The sequence below is a fragment of the Nycticebus coucang genome, chromosome 5 (genome assembly GCF_027406575.1).
Source record: "Nycticebus coucang isolate mNycCou1 chromosome 5, mNycCou1.pri, whole genome shotgun sequence".
NCBI classification, from domain to species: Eukaryota; Metazoa; Chordata; class Mammalia; order Primates; family Lorisidae; genus Nycticebus; species Nycticebus coucang.
The window spans coordinates 75,770,497-75,790,741 of NC_069784.1; the positions used below are offsets into that span (position 1 = coordinate 75,770,497).

At 38.8% G+C, this 20,245-nt stretch overlaps 1 protein-coding gene across 6 annotated transcripts in view; it reads right to left on the bottom strand.

The window, feature by feature from the left end:
• USP45 (ubiquitin specific peptidase 45) overlaps window positions 1-20,245 on the bottom strand; it is a 79,223-nt gene that overhangs the window by 19,668 nt on the left and 39,310 nt on the right. For 5 of the 6 annotated variants that reach the window (XM_053592326.1, XM_053592327.1, XM_053592329.1 and 2 more), the window contains 5 exons: window positions 18,403-18,490; window positions 7,339-7,420; window positions 3,976-4,067; window positions 1,900-1,956; window positions 1,469-1,606 (listed from right to left, as the gene is read on the bottom strand). In XM_053592326.1, coding sequence (XP_053448301.1) covers window positions 1,469-1,606; window positions 1,900-1,956; window positions 3,976-4,067; window positions 7,339-7,420; window positions 18,403-18,490 — 457 coding nt within the window. The remainder of the gene's footprint in view (window positions 1-1,468; window positions 1,607-1,899; window positions 1,957-3,975; window positions 4,068-7,338; window positions 7,421-18,402; window positions 18,491-20,245) is intronic. The other variant, XM_053592328.1, reaches the window with a different exon arrangement.

The window sequence follows — 20,245 nt, forward strand, 5'->3', positions numbered from 1 at the left end:
CAATGGAGAACCACCTCAGCCTCCCGAATAGCCAGGACTACAGGCACCCGCCACAATGTCTGGCTATTTTTTTGAGGCAGGGTCAGGCTGGTCTTGAACCCTTAAGCTCAGGAGATCCACCCACCTCAGCCTCCCACAGTGCTGGGATTACAGGTATGAGCCACCATGCCCAACCCCAACTTTTTTGGTCATAGCGTCATAGAAAGACATCCTGTGTTCATGGATCATAAAGGATTAGTATGAATTAAAATGACCATACTACGCAAAGCAATCTACAGATTCAATATAATGCCTATCTAAATACCAATAACATTGGTCACAGGAATAGGAAAAAATAATCCCCAAATTCACATGGAGCCAAAAAAGGGCCCAAATAATCAAAGCAATCCTGAGCAGAAAGAGCAAAGTGAGGACATCATACTACCTGACTTCAGTCTGAAGTTTTAAAAAACTATGTTTTATAGGGATACATTGGAGTATAATCCCAACATATAATCCCAAATACATACTTGGGATTTATTTTAAAAAATAATCTTTGAAAAGATAATCTGGGATGAGAAAGGGGGAGACTGAGACAGACACAGCAAATCCATGATTAGCCAGGTGGTGATAACCACGAAGCTGAGAAATAAGCACGTGAGCATTTACTAGACCAGAGGTTCTCAACCTTCCTAATGCCACGGCCCTTTAATACTATTTTCTCTACTTTTTGGGTGGGGGGGGATGGACAGAGTCTACTACCCTGTTTTCCCGAAAATAAGACATCCTCTGAAAATAAGACCTACTTACAGGAAAGATAAGACATCCCCTGAAAATAAGACCTAGAGCATCTTTGGGAGCACACCTTAAAATAAAGACAGTGTAGGGAAAACGGGTATGTTGCCCTCTGTAGAGTGCTGTGATGTCGCAGCTCACAGCAACCTAAACTCTTGGGCTTAAGCAATTCTCTTGCCTCAGCCTCCCAAGTAGCCGGGTCTACAGTTGTCTGCCACAATGCCCGGCTATTTTTCTGTTGCAGTTGTCGTTGTTCAGCAGGTCGGAGCCAGGTTCAATCCCCCACCAGCCCCAGTGTATGTGGCTGGCACCCTAACCACTGAGCAGTATTATTATTATTTTTTTTTTTTGAGACAGAGTCTCACCCTCTTGCCCTGGGTAGAGTGCCATGGTGTCACAGTTCACAGCAACCTCCAACTCTTGGGCTTAGGTGATTCTCTTGTCTCAGCCTCCCAAGTAGCTGGGACTACAGGCACCCGGCTTTTTTTGTTGCAGTTTGGCCAGGGCTGGGTTCAAACCTGCCACCCTCGGTATATGGGGCTGGCGCCCTACCCACTGAGTCACAGGCACCGCCTCACCGAGCCAGTATTCCAGTATTTTCTCTACTTTTATACACTTGAAACTTTTCAAAAGTGTTAAAAACAAACAAACAAACAACAACAACAAAAAAGTATAACAGATGCTGACGGTTTACCTTATCTTTAGAGGAATGCTTCTTGATGGTTCTGGGCTGATGACTGTTTTCTGTGGTGACAGTGGCACTGCATGGGGTGTGATCTGGCTCCTGTAAACTCCTGTATCTCATTCTTCCCAAAGGTAAAGGCTTGGAAACCTGTGTAAATGCATGTACATAACACGAAAACTTTAGAAATTCTGGACATCATCTTAATTTCTAACTCACTTAAAATATATATATAAAGGATTTTTCTTTGAAAATATGTTTTCTTAAAATATAAAGCATAAAGGTTTACACCTCTTGATGCTTTGTGTCCTCAAACCCCTGGTATCACACACACTGTACAAACTCAACTACATATAAAAATGGTGATTCTCATATCTGATAACACTCAAAGATCTAAAGCGAATACATGGTCTTCACAAAAGCCTAATTAGTTTTTTCCTTACCCTTTCTTCTATTATAGGAAGTGAAATATCAATGAAAGGATCTTTCACTGTGGAGATCTTAAAAAGAAAACATTGAGAACCTCAGTTAGAATTTTAATACTTGAAAGAAACCACATTTCCCAGGCTACCTAGAATATTTTTATTCTTTTCTTTTCTTTTTTGAGACAGTCTCACTTTGTCACCTTCCACAGAGTGCACAGTGTCACATCTCACAGCAACCTCAAACTCTTGGGCTCAAGCTATTCTCTTGCCTCAGCCTCCCAAGTAGCTGGGACTATAGGTGCCTGACACAAGGCCCAGCTATTTTTAAAGATGGGGTCTCGCTCTGGCTAAGGCTGGTCTTGAACTCATGAGCTCAGGTGATCTACCCACCTGGGCCTCCCAGAGTGCTAGGATTACAGGTGTGAGCCACTGCACCCAACCTTACCTAGAATTTTAAATTAAAAAATGTTCCTGGAATAAATAGTGATTTCAGTATTGCACTATTGCATTGTTAATCAAAACAATATTTCAAAACTTCAATGAACACAATCATATCATGACAGGTTAGTCAATATAACTTGTAACATTTAAAATTTTAAAATAGCCAGGTGCAGTGGCTCATGCCTGTAATCTTAGCACTCTGAGAGGCTGAGGTGGGTGGATCACCTGAACTCATGGGTTTGAAATCAGCCTGAGCAAGAGCAAGACCCACTCTCTAAAAAGATATCTGGGTGTTGTGGCAGGCACCAGTAGTACCAGCTACTTGGGAGGCTAAGGCAAGGGGATCGCTTGAGCCCAAGAGTTTAAGGTTACTGTGAGCTATGATGCCATAGCACTCTACCCAGGGTGACAAAGAGAATGTTTAAAAAAAAAAAAAAAATTTTTTTTTCTTTCAAAACAGTTTAATAAACTGAAGAGACTAAACATTTGATGAACTTAAGCCATAACATAAAATATGAAATGTTAAGAGAAAGTCATGTAAAGGACAGAGCTTGGCTATGTTTTATAGATTCCTTAAAATTATTTGCTTTAAAAGATACTCTCTACCTTATGAGAGAAATCAACTTCTTTATCAAATATACATTTAAGTAATCATGTTTGCAGCACATTCTGTGCTTCCACATAATAGGCTAGAAGGATATATTATTTATAATCCTGTTTATAAGACTAAAGTACTCTATAACCTGAGACAGGAAAATGGACATAAAGACTCTTCTACCATTAAAATCTGACAAAATGCAAACCTCTCGTATTCTAAGCCATACATGTTCAGAAATATTCTTTACCAAGCAATTATAAAATCTATAAAAATGTACACATATTTTAAGCTATTAAAGATGATGTTCAAAATATCAAAAAGTTATCACTAAATTCAAAGATGAATCATGTCTCAGTACAGAAACTTTAAAAAGTCATTTAAATATAAACTATAAATCAAATATATAACTATTTTACTACGTTAAATTACTTCTATTGGTATGTGTATCACATTTTAGAGCATGGCAATGTAACATAGTTACTCTTCACTGAAGTGTTTTTTTTTTTTTTTTGAGACAATTTCACTTTGTCACAAGGGTGGCATGGTGCTGCATCACAGTTCACAGCAACCTCAAACTCTTGGGCTCAAGCAATTCACTTGCCTCAGCCTCCCAAGTAGCTGGGACATACAGGCGCTTGCCACAATGCCGGGCTATTTTTTAGAGAGAGTCTGGGTCTCACTCGGGCTGGTCTTGAACTCGTGAGCTCAGGTGATCCACCCACCTTGGCTTCCCGGAGTGCTAGGATTACAGGTGTCAGCCTTTAGTGCCCAGCCCTTGAAGTTCTTCTCTCACTTCAATCCAAACGGGTAGCTAACACATTACAATATTTCCTCACAGGTATGTCATGAGGAAAAATACATACATACATAAACACGCTTAAATTATAAATCACGTTTACATTCTAGGAACCTAGGGTATAATAATCTTTGAAAGTCTTTTAAAAACACTAGTTATCTGTCACAAATTTAAAAAATGATTGCCAACAATTATATGTGAAGGGAAATACAAAATGTGATTATAATCCATTCCATGAAGTGAATTCCAAAATACCTACATTTGCACATTCTTCACACATGACTGTGCTAGTTAATTCGCCAATAAAGATTCGATCTATGAAGTTCATTTTCATGCCTTCTTTTCCATATGCTGTAAAAATGATAGTTTTTAAGGCAAACGACATGTCAACCATCCAATAGTGTAACATGCTACTTTCTGTTGCAAACGTAATTTTCATAAAGTGGATATCCTGTACCACATTTAATAATACAGTTTACTGTATGTATGGTGTTATGTTGTTCTCCTTTACAATTCTGCAGTGGAAATACAGTTACCAACTACTGTCGTCTTTAAGAAAGAAACTGTTCTTAAACTTCAGAGGCAAAATAAACAGACCAATAACCACCACTCATACCACACCTCAACTGCTCCCACTAAACCTGTAGGAGTAAAAAGCCTTGTATCTAACTTAGAGGTAAAAGATTGGCAAAGGAGATTACGCTTGCAGGACTACAGATGCCAGGACCATAACTATGAGAATGAGTCATAAGAGACAAGTAAATAAGCATATTTTAAGGAATTAACATAGGCAATTAAGAACTCAGTTGATTATACATGTACAGTAGAACCTCTGTAAGTTGAGCACCCAAGGGACCATAACAAATTGGTCAGCATATGAAGGTGCACAACATAAGAAACTAGGCCTGCTGTACTGATGTGTATGTGTGGTGCATGTCCAGTCTATGAAATTAAGTCAACTTAAGGAGGTGGTCAATGTAGAGAGGTGTCAGCTACGGATGTAAAAAAAAGTTTAAACTGGGCGGCGCCTGTGGCTCAGTCGGTAAGGCGCCGGCCCCATATACTGGGGGTGGCAGGTTCAAACCTGGCCCTGGCCAAACTGCAACCAAAAAATAGCCGGGCGTTGTGGTGGGCGCCTGTAGTCCCAGCTGCTCAGGAGGCTGAGGCAAGAGAATCGCTTAAGCCCAGGAGTTGGAGGTTGCTGTGAGCTGTGTGAGGCCACAGCACTCTACGGAGGGCCATAAAGTGAGACTCTGTCTCTACAAAAAAAAAAAAAAAAAAAAAAAAGTTTAAACTATTCTTCTTAGGAAATACTTGTAAAACTATGCCAATGATTTGCTTTTAAAAAAAGTCTGGGGTCGGGCGGCGCCTGTGGCTCAACGGGTAGGGCGCCGGTCCCATATGCCAGAGGTGGCGGGTTCAAGCCCAGCCCCGGCCAAAAAAAAAAAAAAAAAAAAAAAAAAAGTCTGGGGTTGGGAGAAAATTGATTACATGTAATAAACCATGAATGTAGTTTCAGCTGGGTGATAGGTACAAGGTATTATACCATTTTAATAAAAATTTTAAAATTTCCATTATAAACCATGGGGGGAGTATATTAACAAACCTATTCACTCCTTTCTGTCTATTTCATCTATTTCATGCCTGTATTTTTAAGTTGCATATAAGTATTTACATTTAAAACATTACTTGAAGCACTGAATGACAGCATATATTTCTGAATGTATCAGTAGACATTACAAAGATAATTTAGAAATATCATGGTAAATTAAGATGTTTCATTAAGAAAAATTCTATAAGGGACTGAGTAGAAAAGATTATGAAACCAGGAAAAGAAAGAACTGGGCTGTTATTTTACATATGCACTAGATGGCACTATCTCAACACGAAATAACAAAGCATACTTTTTTTTTTTTCTTCCTTTTTTTTTTTTTTTGAGACAGAGTCTCACTTTATCCCCCTCAGTAGAGTGCCATGGCATCACACAGCTCACAGCAACCCTAAACTCTTGGGCTTAAGCGATTCTCTTGCCTCAGCCTCCCAAGTAGCTGGGACTACAGGTGCCCGCCACAACATCTGGCTATTTTTTTGTTGTTGTTGTAGTTCGGCGGGGGCCTGTTTTGAACCCGCCACCCTCAGTATATGGGGCCAGCGCCCTACTCACTGAGCCACAGGTGCCTCCCAGAACAAAACATACTTGAGACTACCTTTTTTTTTTTGGACAGAGTCTCACCATGTTGCTCTCTGTAGAGTGCTGTAGTGTCATAGCTCACAGAAACCTCAAACTCTTGGGCTTGAGCAATTCTCTTGCCTCAGCCTCCCAAGTAGCTGGGACTTCAGGTGCCCACCATAACGCCCGGCTATTTGTTGTTGTCATTGTTGTTTAGCAGGCCTGGGGAGGTGCATGTGGCTGGCGCCCTAACCATGAGCTACAGACATCAAACCTTGAGATTACATTTTTATTTTTATTTTTATTTATTTTTTTTTGTAGAGACAGAGTCTCGCTGTACCGCCCTTGGTAGAGTGCTGTGGCGTCACACGGCTCACAGCAACCTCTAACTCTTGGGCTTAAGCGATTCTCTTGCCTCAGCCTCCCGAGCAGCTGGGACTACAGGCGCCCACCACAACGCCCAGCTATTTTTTGGTTGCAGTTTGGCCGGGGCTGGGTTTGAACCCGCCACCCTCGGCATATGGGGCTGGCGTCCTACTCACTGAGCCACAGGTGCCGCCCGAGACTACATTTTTAAAAACCTTGAACCCTTGGTTTTTCTTACTACAAGGGGCCCATTTTCATCTGTGGCAATCATCTTGCTCTGTAAACTCACATCTTACTCTATAAACTTCATTTCGTGCTTAAAGCAAAAAACTTAACTACTTAAAACTATAACAGTTTTAGAGTGTACAATAACAAGGAACGTATGTTTACAAATTACAGACAGTATGTACCTTATAAAACTATAAGTAGAAGTTAGAACAGTAATAAAAATACAAATGTTTAAAAATATTTTAATGATGATTTCATGCTAATGTGAGTTAATATCAAGGCAGACTATACACTTATGGTAAACTGCTACTATCATAAGATATAAACCCACAGTACGGTATTGATAATTGTAAATAATCGGCTTTGATTAGATAATCATGTTGTGCCTTATATCTTGACTGACAAACACACACTAGGAATAGACATACTGCACTTAGGCTCAACTCATTAGTACCCTCTTCAATAAGTGACGTCTACACAGGCGTCTTTGGAGCATAGAGAACATCCCTAAGTTCACTGGCACAAACACAAGTCAACTCCAAGATGATACAATATGACCAACGTGAACTTCCAAGTGAGGGAGCTGCTTTCAAACCTTTCAAATCTTAGAAGGCCTCACGTAAAGGCAACAGTATCAAATCAGTACATCTGATATCAGTTTGATTTTTATAAATTTACATGGATACACATTTTCCTTGTATGCCCCACAGAGTTATCTTCCAGACACTGAAGTGTACACTCCTCTTAAAGGTGCTACTTTAGAGGATTAGTTTACATAATGCTCAGTTCTTTCCCTCAACCCCTGAACAGAAATTTAAAACTTTTTCCTAGAAGAAAATTAACAAAGAGTGGACATACCTTTAACTTTTTTTCTAGTTTCATCATCAGCAGTTTTAGTAGTTGGGTTGTTAAATGCTTTTAGAATGCTAGCTTGTATTCTCTGTAAGACAAAGTTAATAATTAACTCAGCCATCATACTCTTAGTAAGAGAGCTTTAAAACACTGTGGTTCTTAGTTCCCCAGTTTAAAAATAGAATGATTGAATTAAAAAACAAACAAACAAATATCCTTTCTTTCATCTCTCTAATGCCAAATTCTCCTAAGAGTCAAAGTTCCAATGTTTAGGTTCTCTCTTGGGCTTAGAGTATTTTTAATCACTTAGTCTACAAAAAGCAAGCAGCCACCCATTCACTCTCTGCCTTTTTTTTTTTTTTTTAAAGACACCTAGACTGTAGTGCAGTCACAATCATAGCTCACTGTAGCTTCCAAGTCCCGGACTCAAGTGGTCCTGCCTCAGCCTCTTGAGTAGCTGGAACTACTGTCATGGGCCACCATGCCCTTTTTGAGAGAAAGTCTAACTATGTTGCCCAGGCTGGTATTGAATTCCTGGCCTTAATCCTATCCCAGCCTTCCAAATCACTGGTATAACAGGCACGGGGCTCACGTCTTGCTAAAATGACATTCTTTAATCAAGATCAAAAAAGTAGTTATATAAGATGTTAAGGTTTTCTTCACATACAAGAATCTATCAAGATGATCACTATGAGTTCTATATAAAATGACTTATCCATACATGTGATTAAAGTCTAGAATATCAATTAACATACACAGCAAGAAGATTCAATAGCAAGGAAAGATTCAATATCACAGAAACCTTCAGAATGCAACAAAACTATGTATTCCAAGAACAAAAATTTGTTTAATCACCTTTTACACTAACTGTACCCCAAATTAGTGGAAAAATTTTGCCTTCTCTGACATTGTGATAGTAGGATATAGGGCAAGCTTGTGAATAAAAGATTTTTTTTTAATAAAAGATATTTTTAAAGTCTTGATCACAGGTTTTAATATGTAAAACCATTGTCTGAACTATATTCTTGGGTGCGAAAGTGATACTTGATATAAGATTCTGTTGTTAAATTGTCTAGAGCCGCGCATGGTGGTGCATGCCGTACACCCACTCACTCAGGACATTAAGGCTCAAAGTTCAAGTCTGCAAGTGAGCCATGACCAGGTCTGTGCATAGCTATTATACTCTGTCTTAAACACAGTGAGATCTCATCTCTGTTAAAAGTCAAAGATAAATTAAACTCAAAATGCAGACTTCCCAGAGAATAAAAAGCACTACACCTCAGAATCCAAGATACTTCCCAGTGTTAAGAAATTTCAGTTTTTATTTTCAATGGATTTAAATATTTAAAACAAATGGATTGGCATCCAATTTATAAATTTAGAAAAAGGACATCAAAACTGAATACAAGCAGAAGTAGTAATGAAGATAAAAGTAGAAGAGCTCAATCAAAAGCTTATTCTTTCTATGGGGATAAATAAACCTATTAGCTAATCGTAAGATAAGGGTAAAAAGCCTAATATCTAAGAACTGAGAGAAACCTCTGACAAATTATCAGTAACCATGAAAGACCACTTTGCTCAACTCTCACATAACTAGTTGAAAATTTAGAAGAGACTTTCCTTGAAAACAAAATTATCAAAATTAACCCCGGGCTTGGTGCCTGTAGCTCAGCAGCTAGGGCACCAGCCACATACACAGGAGTTGGTGAATTCGAATCCAACCTGGGCCTGCCAAACAATGACAACTATAACCAAAAAACAGCCAGGCGTTGTGGCAGGTGCCAATAGTCCCAGCTACTTGGGAGGCTGAGGCAAGAGAATCGCTTGAGCCCAAAGTTTGAGGTTGCTGTGACACCACGGTACTCTACCCAGGGTGACATAGTGAGACTCTGTCTCAAAATAAAATAAAAAAGAAATCCCAGAAAAAACAAAGTCTTCCAATTATTACAGGAAAAAAAAAAAAAACATTGTTAAATAGCACTCCTTATAAAAATCTCCTGGCTCCAACAATTTCAGAGAAATGCCACTAAGGGAAATTTCCTAATTACTGATATGAAGTATAACACTTATTTAAAAACCCCTAAGATCAATGGAAGAAAAAGTATCCAATGTACTTAGCCCTACTATGAAACTAATTTAACCCAATTAGAACCTAAGAATATGGGGAAAGGGGAAAGGGAGGGGGAGAGGTGGGAGGATGGGTGGAGGGAGGGTGATTGGTGGGACCACACCTACTGTGCATCTTACAAGGGTACATGTGAAACTTACTAAATGTAGAATATAAATGTCTTAACACAATAACTAAGAAAATGCCAGGAAGGCGATGTTAACCAATATGATGAAAATATGTCAAATTGTATATAAAACCAGTGTATGGTGTCCCATGTTTGCATTAATGTACACAGCTGTGATTTAATAATAAAAAAAAAATCCCTAAGATACCAGAATCACAATTGAAGTCTTAAGAAAAAACAAAAAACCTAGTAACACAGCACACCAACAACACTTATGAAAACATTCTAAATAACAGAATACAGCAGTATATTATAAGTACATATGACCAAGTAGCTTTTATTCTAATAATGCAGGACTATTAGGAAACCTATTAATAAACCATCAATAGACTAAGAAAAATGTTATCAGAAAAGAGTTGGTGTCTCCTCATTTCCCCATTCACTACCATTCTCTAACATTGTAACAGAGGTCCCGTGATGCATTTGGAAGGAAAAATAAATCTAGGGTATAAATGACAAAGTGCCAAGGAAAATAAAATTATTTGTCAATGATGTGACTGTTTACCTGGAAAAGCAAAAGTAGTAATAAAAACTATAATAAGAGAAACATAAATATGATAGGATAGATAAATATGATAGGATATATAAATATGAAGTCAATAGTGTTCACACAAAAAACCCAGGAGATCTAGAAGAAAATACACCACTTATAAGAGTAACTAAAAAAATATCCAGGGATAAACTTAAACATTTAAGATCTAAGTGAGAAAAACGTTAACACACTATTCAAAGACACAAAAGAAAACCTGATCGAAAGGAAAGATGGACCATGTTCTTTGATAGGATGGAGCATTACATATATTTCAGTCTTTTCCCCATATTTATAAATTTAACATAATTTCAATAAAAATACCAACAGTTCGGTGTTTTGGTTTTAAGGGGAAGGATGAAGGGACAGAGCAATTCTTTTTTTTTTTTTTTTTTGTAGTTTTTGGCTGGGGTTGGGTTTGAACCCGCCACCCCTGGTATATAGGGCCAGTGCCCTACTTCTTGAGCCACAGGCACCACCCAGGGAGAGAGCGATTCTAAACCAGATATGGAAAAGTAAGAATAACAATGAAAACTCTGTTAGGGGGAAGTGTTGAGGGATGACTGGTCCTATTAAATTTATTAAAATGCATTAAAGCCTTAGTAAAGTGTACTCAGACAAAAAGAACCAGAGACAACTTCAGAAAACCCAAATACATATGAAAAATCAGCACAATTACAGTGTGGGGAAACTGTACTACACAGTCCAGATACCTACAGTGTGGCTATATGGGGGAAAAGCATCCTGGGAACAGGACAAACTTCAAATGGATCAAGGTTTTAAAACTAAAAGTGAATCATAAATGTACTAGAATAAAGTATGAGGAGATTCCTTTATAACCTTGCAGTAGGATATCTTTTTTATCTGTAACTCAATATCCAGAAGCCTAAAAAGTTATTAAAAGCAAAAACATAAATTTTAACTTTATTTAAATAAAAACATTGCCACCATATAGGCAAAATCCAAGCACATAGTAGGGAGAGAATGTTTCCAAACCTATGTAAAGAAAAGTCTACAGAGACAAGCAAGAGACCAGAAACCAGGAGGAAAAGGGCAAAAAAGAACACATGAAGAAGCTCAGTTTTCAAAAAGAGAAATGCAAGCAAAAATTACCCTGAGATACTATTTTTCTATCAGATTGGTAAAAAATTAAAAAATTTGATGAAACGGTCTTTCGATGAGGCTAGAAACAGATTTTCTTACAGTTTGTTGCTGGGAGAAGTGAAAATTGTACAGTCCTCCCTATGTCTGGCAGGCAATTTGATATTATCTGCTTATCTTCTGATATAGAAAGAACACATTAAGTGGAAAGGCAAAGTGCAGAAAGGTCTGCATATATGTAGTATTACATTCTACCTTTTGAATAAAGAAAAAGAATGTAAAACCAAGAAAGATGACATGGGATACGGACACAGCAGGAGACAAAGGGAGCCCCAGGAGCACACTGAGGAGGAGCCCCAGAGTGACACCAGCGCGTCAGCTCTGGGAGGTGACCAGTCTGGACTGCAGCAGTGAGACCTGAGTCAGACAGAACACCCAGATTCCCTCTGCCACTGGACCACGTTTTTAATCTGAGAGCAGAATACATAGAGAAGGAACTGCCAATGTTGCTCTGTCCACATACTGCTGCCCACATCAGCAGAGGACACATCATCCCTCAGAACTGGTCCGCTTTGACCAAGAGGTAGGAGACAACGAACTCAAAAGCAGAAAACACAAAGCAGCTGTAGCCTTTTATAAACCACACAGCGAGTGCCTAGTCTCTCCTACACCCCTGCCAGGTACTCTGATGAGCCTGGCTGAGAACACTCATGATCTTGCCCTCTAACTTCCACGGGAAGAAGTCCTGTGAACACTGAGAAGGTGATGCTAGACTATGCTGACCTGATCCATAGACCCTTGCTGCCCTTCATTAGGACATTAGGAGCTTTTGGCTTTCCATGGTATTGCAAAACTAAAGTTTTAATTGTTTAGGCATACATAGGTAGTTTTAAAAGCAATGGAATATGCAAAGGTCAAAATAGTGGGAAAAAGAGGGAAGAAGAGTGTTTTAAAAAGAACACTAGCTTCTGGGCGGTGCCTGTGGCTCAGAAGAGTAGGGCGCCAGCCCCATATGCCAGAGGTGGCAGATTCAAACCCAGCCCCGGCCAAAAGCTGCAAAAAACAAACAAAAAAAAAACAACAAAAAAAACACTAGCTTCTAAGGCACAATTAATAGTATTCTATTTTTTAGCTATTTTTAGGGGTAGTGATGGGGAATAGTCACAAATGATTGGTATGCTTTAAACTGTGTATATATTAATATACAGTAGAACCTCTGTAAGTTGACCACCTGAGGGACTATAACTGGTCAACATATAGAGATGGTCACCATAAGGAACCAGGCCTGATATATGCATATGTACATGTGGTGCATGTCCAATCTCTGAAAATTAACTTTAAGAAGTGGTCAATATAGGGAGCTGGTCAACTATGAAAGCTTTACTATGTGTGGGTAGTAAATTGCAAGATTCAAAACACTTAAATATTTACAAAGTAGGTTATAAAAGTAAACAATCCATACCATATCACACTCTCCTGAAATACTTACATGCTAATATCTCCTAGAAGCTATTAAATATTGAAATAGCCTAATTCAAACTCAATAAATTTGAAACTTGATATAATTTGAATATAACCTTACACACTGAAAAAATTCCATGTGGGAGAAATAGTTAATAGACTTTAAAATGCCAATAAATACCCATGTTTCCCTTAAATATTTCATTAAACATTCAAGCAACTAAATATGAGACCTCTAACTCAATCTAGAAGTCTATAAATTTTTTTAAAACATTTTACTAATTCATAACTTTTTGTATGGTTTAATGAGCCTTTGCTATATTCTGAAATGTGATATCACTCCTTTAAAAAGCTATAATACTACACTCTATGAATATAAACACTGAAATTATTTAGGCTATTAACTTAAGTATTAGACTTTTTCATTCTATTTTTTTTTTTTTGAGATACAGCCTCAAGCTGTACCCTGGGTAGAGTGCTGTAGCATCACAGCTCATAGCAACCTCCAACTCCTGGACTCAAGAGATTCTCTTGCCTCTGCCTCCCAAGTAGCTGGGACTACAGGTGCCCGTCACAACACCTGGCTATTTTTTGGTTACAGCCATCATTGTTGTTTGGGGGGCCCAGGCTGGATTCGAACCTGCCAGCTCAAGTGTATGTGCCTGGCGGCTTAGCCGCTTGAGCCACAGGCCCCGAGCCAACTTTTTCATTCTATTCTAACCATGAATTTATGTTCCCTGCTCTAAATACTTTGAGTTAATAGGTAATTCAAGTTGAATAAAATGAATAAATTTAAGTCTATATACAACCTCTCCTTGTTAGATGTTTTTCTTTTAACCTAAATAGTTCAAAACCTAAGACTTTGGAGCTGCTAACACCTGCATCACATTAATCAATTAGCAGTGTCAAGGTTCAACTATTTCAAGTTTTTTTTTTTTTTTTTTTGAGACAGAATCTCACTTTGTTGCCTTTTAGTAGAGTGCCATGGCGTCACTGCTCATAGCAACCTCAAACTCTTGGGCTCCAGTGATTCTCTTGCCTCAGCCTTCTGAATAGCCGGGACTACAGGCGCCTGCCACAATGCCCAGCTATTTTTCTTTTTGTTTGTTTGTTTTTTTAAAGAGACGGGGTCTTGCTCTGGCTCAGGCTGGTCTCCAACTGGTGAGTTCAGACAATTCACCTGCCTCAGCCTTCCAGAGTGCTAGGATTACAGGTGTGAGCCACCACACTCAGCCAACTATTTCAAGTCTTAAACTTCCTTCAAAAATAATGCAAAGAATGTAGTTTAAGTTAGCTGAGATATTCTGCCTTTAAAATAATTCTATCCAACAGTGTATTAAAATGGTATACCTTTAAGATAAATACTACATATCATTAATTTAATAACATCTCAAATCATAAGGAAAAAAGCAAAGCATAAATTTGTAAGTTGAAAAGACTGCCTATAAAAAAACTGCTTCTAGGGTAGCACCTGTGGCTCAGTGGGTAGGACACTGGCCCCATATACTGAAGGTGCTGGGTTCAAACCCGGCTTGGGCCAAACTGCAACAAAAAATAGCTGGGTGTTGTGGCAGACGCCTGTAGTCCCAGCTACTCAGGAGACTGAGGCAAGAGAATCGCCAAAGCCCAGGAGTTGGAGGTTGCTGTGAGCTGTGATGCCACAGCACTCTACCAAGAGTGACAAAGTGAGACTGTCTCTAAAAGAAAAAAAAAATAGTAAATTGATTTCTTTTTCTATTTTTTATTTTTTTGAGACAGAATCTCACTCATTAACTCTCGGTAGAGTGCTGCGGCATCACAGTTCACAGCAACCTCCAAATCCTTGAGCTTAGGCAATTCTCCTGCCTCAGCCTCCTAAGTAGCCAGGACCACAGGCACCCGCCACAACACTTGGCCATTTTTTTTGTTGCAGTTTGGCCGGGGCCGGGTTCGAACCCACTACCCTCAGTACATGGGGCCGGCACCCCATCCATTGGGCCATAGGCACCGCCCGTAAGTTTGATTTTTTTTTTTTTTTTTTTTGTTGCAGTTTGGCCGGGGCTGGGTTTGAACCCGCCACCCTCGGCATATGGGGCCGGCGCCCTACTCACTGAGCCACAGGCGCCTCCCAAGTTTGATTTTTTATATGAAAAAATTCACAATGTCAACACAAATGATCCCTTTAGTACTGTATTCATCAAAAATATATTCTTCCACTATACTGTCATAGACTTCAATGAAACCATATGAAAGGAGGTCAGTAGTTTTTACATCATTGCTAAGAGTCTGGTGGCAGACATAACACTGTAGCCTTTCTTTAATCAGAAAGCACATGGCATTGACACCACAACAACACCATGAACAGCTGTGGAGTTCCCAGGTCAGACAGTGCAGCTCCTGGCCAGATCCTCACTGTGACTGACTGCACAACTGTCCTTGCTGAAAGACCCACAGGCTTGAACGTTTTAATTTTGCTAAACCATCCAAAGCCCTCAAATGGTAGAAGATAGACAAGAGTGTTCAAAACCAATGTGTCCTGCTGTACTGCCTGAATATTAGAGATACCGTGCATCCCAATGCACCATTCATGACCAAGTAATTTAATCAAAACAAAGATTGCCATCAAGTTATGTAAGTGAAATAGGAAAGTGATCAAATAAAATCTATTTCTATTTGTAATATCAGGGGAAAACAAGGCAAAGAGGTAATTTTTAATCCATTTATATGACTTGATTGCATGCACATATTTTTAATTCCATTTAATGATGTAGGACCATTAGGTAGCAAACACACTCCTGAGAATCACAGGAGAAAACTAATTCTAACACTTGATAGTCTAGTTGTTTTTCTTTTTCATCTTTTTTTTTTGAGAAGGAAAGAAATTTATTAGTTTGCTGACAAATGAGGTTGCAGACTGAGACTCCTGTCTCAAAAAAAACAAAAAAAAACAGCATCCCCATAGTCTGAGTTAATCTTAAAGTAACCCATTATCTGTGGCTCAGAACCATCACATCATAGTTACTATTCACAACATAAAGAGCAATTTCAGCGGGTCTAAAGGTTGTGAGTTCTCAACTGATCAGAAACCAGTTACAGATTAAAATCCCTGTTCTACTCTTTCCTCCTTAAGGCATTTGACTAATCTTTAAAAGAAAAGGCAATCTCTCTCCACCTTGCCACAATATGTGTACCCACTCAAGAATACCAATTTACTATAATCATTGAATCAGATTTAAGACTTTTCCAAATGATGAATTGTGGCTTTGAGACACTGTCACTCTGTCACCCTGGGTAGAGTGCTGTGGTATCATAGCTCACAGCAACCTCAAACTCTTGGGCTCAAGAGTTCCTCCTGCTTCAGCTTCCTGAGTAGCTGGGACTACAGGCACCCATTACAAGGCCCACTATATGGTTAGACTTTAAATAGCAGGCTTAAACTTTATATTAATCATGGATGACCAAGTATTAAAGCTAAACTTTAATATATTATATAGAATTAGAAAGATCTTCAGTTTGGGAGACTTCAGAGACTTCAGTTTGAATCATCACTGTAAGTATCAGTTCCTAGTCGTAAGAAAATGTGATGAAATATTAGCTCAGGCTAATTATGCTAATGTCCTGGAAACTAATTTTAAAAAATCAGTTAAGAGGTTCATAAATAAAACAGGTAACACAAAGTACAGCATTATCCTGCCAATTTCTCAATTTAAATTACAATATATTTAAAATACCTGTAAATCGCCAAGTAACTAGCTTTTTTTTTTTGAGACAGAGTCTCATTATGTCACCCTTGGTAGAGTGCTGTGGTGTCACAGCTCACAGCAACCTCTAACTCTTGGGCTTAAGTGATTCTCTTGCCTTAGCCTCCCCACTAGCTGGGACTATAGGTGCCTGCCACAATGCCTGGCTATTTAGCTAATATAACTTAAGAGACTACTTTCTTCCTGATTCAAATTCTCACAAGCAGCTGTATTTGAGGGCAAGCACAGGCAATGCATTCAATCATTCACAAAACACCCGTGTGAGGGAGATAATACAGTGCCACTCCTCACTGAGTCCACAATCTAAGAAAGGGGACAGGTAATTACCATCTTCCATTTAGATTTATGTTGATTTCATGATGAAATATAAAAGTAGAGATGTGGCAGAAAGGAAGTGATACTTCCAAAAGTTGAAATCAACCAACTTAATAGGAAAGCCAATGAGCAGCCAATTAAAGGATGGGACTATAATATACTTTTGTAGCAGGAGGAATTAACTAATTAAATCTTTTTAAAGGTAAGTTATAAGAAATATAACTTTCTTTTCACTGGAAACTAGCCATTAGGAGTAAAGATGCTGCAATGTCACAATTCAAGGAAGAATTTAAGAAAAAAGAGGGTTCACCTTGATTCATAACACCTATCACAAGCATATAAGTACTTCATTTAACACTTGGCTGTTTCCCTACCTATTGCCTTGTAGATTAAGAAGTACATTTCCCTTGAATAAAAAACAGGCTTTCCCCTGTTATGCCAGTTATGACTGACAGGCCACCCACAATACTGGGCTCAGAGGATACTTCCGAGGTAAATCCAGACTCCCCAGGACTCTTTTGAATGGTTAGCAATTTCTGCTGTGAGTGAGAAAGGGGGATAATGGAGGGTATGCACTGTGTACCTTGCATTTTCTCTGATACATTGTATCCTGTTTGGGGTACGACCCTGCCCCCTCAAAGTAGCTGAATTTAACTGATTTGATATTAAAGCCAATAATTTGATATTAAAGCCAGTAATTTCATATTAATAAACAGCCGATCCACTAAGAGACAGGCCTGCAGTGAACACTAAGGAAATCTATCTATTCCATCAGCTATGTCCTTCCTAAGAAAGTTTCCTGATCCACAAGGCTGCAGTCCCGGAGTGGAACCTCATCCAACATGGGATTATGAAGTTTCTCTCCTGGGAATTTAGAATTGGGAATCACAGCCAGTTTTTATATATGGGGAACTTTAACACGCAAAGTACAGCAGTCACATACTACCATTCACAGAGAAGCAGAGAAACTAACTCAGCCTGCAGAGAGAAAAATGAAGAAAATCTACAGACCTAGAAAATCTAGAGAAGTGAGTATTTTCTGAAGATCTCACAATTTTCTATCTCTATATCCCCAGATTTATTTCCCTACACCTGTATTTTTTTCCTGGTTTTGTCTTGCTTTTTGTACTCTGGATTTTTAAGATTCCCTTTTATTGGCCAGGTGCGGTGGCTCACACCTGTAATCCTAGCACTCTGGGAGGCCTGAGCTCAGGAATGGGAGACCAGCCTGAGCTAGAGTGAGACCCTGTCTCTAAAATATAGCTGGGCATTATAGCAGGTGCCTGTAATCCCAGCTACTTGGGAGGTTGAGGCAAGAGAATCGCTTAAGCCCAGGAGTCTGTGGTTGCTATAACACTCTACCAAGGGTAACAAAGTGAGACTGTCTCAAAAAAAAAAAAAAAAAAGAAAGAAAAAGAAAAAGATTCCTTTTATTTAGGGTAGTTTGAATTATTGATAGCCAAAGCATATTAACTAGTGAAGGACAATATGGCTGTAGTAAAATGACAAAAGAAAAAAATCTTAAAAATATATGTGACATTTACCCCCAAATCAAATGTACTTTAAAGTTACAGTAGAAATAAATTTTCAGTTTTGTATCCTCTTAGAATATGAGATAAAGAACCCGGACCTTTGTTTCTTCTGTCCTCACTGAGTCCAATAGATAATGAAGAAGCTCCTGACTGTCTTGTTGCTGGGAATCTTTAAATCGAGGTGCCCTATGATTTAAAAAGAGAAAAATCATTCCATAGCTCCTGAACACTATATCACTTTATATAATATCATTTGAAATAATATTGAGTAAAAGATTCGATCAACTAAGTAGAAAGTCAAAACGTCATTACTGTTCCACCGAGGTGGTGATCCTAAGGACAATCATTTATTACACAACTACTATACACCAAGCACAGTAGTAGCAGCAGCTTTATATAAGTCACATAATTTTTTTTTTTTTTTTTTTTTTTTGAGACAGAGCCTCAAGCTGTCGCCCTGGGTAGAGTGCTGTGGTATCACAGCTCACAGCATCACAGCTCCTGGGCTCAAGGGATTCTCCTGCCTCTGCCTCCCAAGTAGCTGGGACTACAGCTGTCCACCACAACGCCCAGCTATTTTTTGGTTGCAGCTGTCATTGTTGTTTGGTGGGCCCAGGCTGTATTCGAACCAGCCAGCTCAGGTGTATGTGGCTGCTGCCTTAACCGCTTGAACCACAGGCGCCAAGCTGAGTCACATAAGTCTTAAACAACCTTGCTGGGATATACTATTTTCTCCAACTTATATGTGAGGGCTCGGGGGATTACTTAATTTACAAGGCCATACAACTAGCAAAAGCAATATTTAACGCTAACCACTGTAGTTTAATATTTTCCTAACTTAACCAAAGGAGAAGAGAGTATTTATAGTAAAACATAGGACTACAGGGCGGCACCCCTCCCCCCCAAAAAAACCAAAAAACAAAAAACAAAACACTGCAAAAAAAAAAAAAAATACATATCTCTGAATATATTTAAGGATTTGACAATTAGATCTCCTATGGATTATATAAAAAGATCAGGTATTGTTCACGGATATACCAACACAGTAAATACTTGGTCAATTTTAGTAACTTTAAAAAGTATTCTGCAATAAATTTTAATGCTAAAATGAACATTTTGTTCTAAATGCAAACAAGTACTAGATCTAGAAAGTGTTCTAAGATGAAGAATTCTGTCAAAATATAAAGTAGTAAGATCTTATAGTAGTACAAGTTTATATTTCATTATGATATTTACAACATATCGTGTACAAATATATAACAGCAGTTAATTTATAATTAACGTGAACGCCATTTTACATTCAAGAAAAGAACAAGCTAACACCCCTGACAGAGACAGAAGCCTTTTGACTCCAAGTCCTGTATTTTAACCATTATTCATCAGTAACTCATGATAAATATCATCCTGATACAATGAATGTGAGACCTTCACTGCTAACATTAATTGAGCTGGTAGTGAAGACAGCCCTAAGAGAAAACACCATTTCAGTTACCCTTTTGCAAAGTAGCAGCAAATATGTTGATAATTTACTACCCTGGTGGGCTTTCCTGCCTGCATCTGGTGGACAGCACCCACCCCACAGATGAGAGACAGGGCCAGAAACCAAGACAGACACCAATTCCAATTCTATATGGGCCTCCACACCCAGAACGGGGCACCACACTTGTGCTATACCGAGCCAGGAAGGCCAGTGAAGTTGGGGAAGACCAGAGGGGAAACGGAAATCCTCCAGTGATCCTCACCAGCCAAGTGGCAGGTAGGAGGAAGGGGCGGTTTACGGCTTTCATAGCCGACACAGGAAGGAAATCACTCCTGGAGAAACTGCCTCCACAACGTCTCTGCCTATAGCTCCTGCTCAACCAACACAGAAGTTACTTAACTGCCTTCTAAACCAAAGAAAATTAAAGAAATCTAGATTTTTTCTTCCTTCCTTCTTTTACC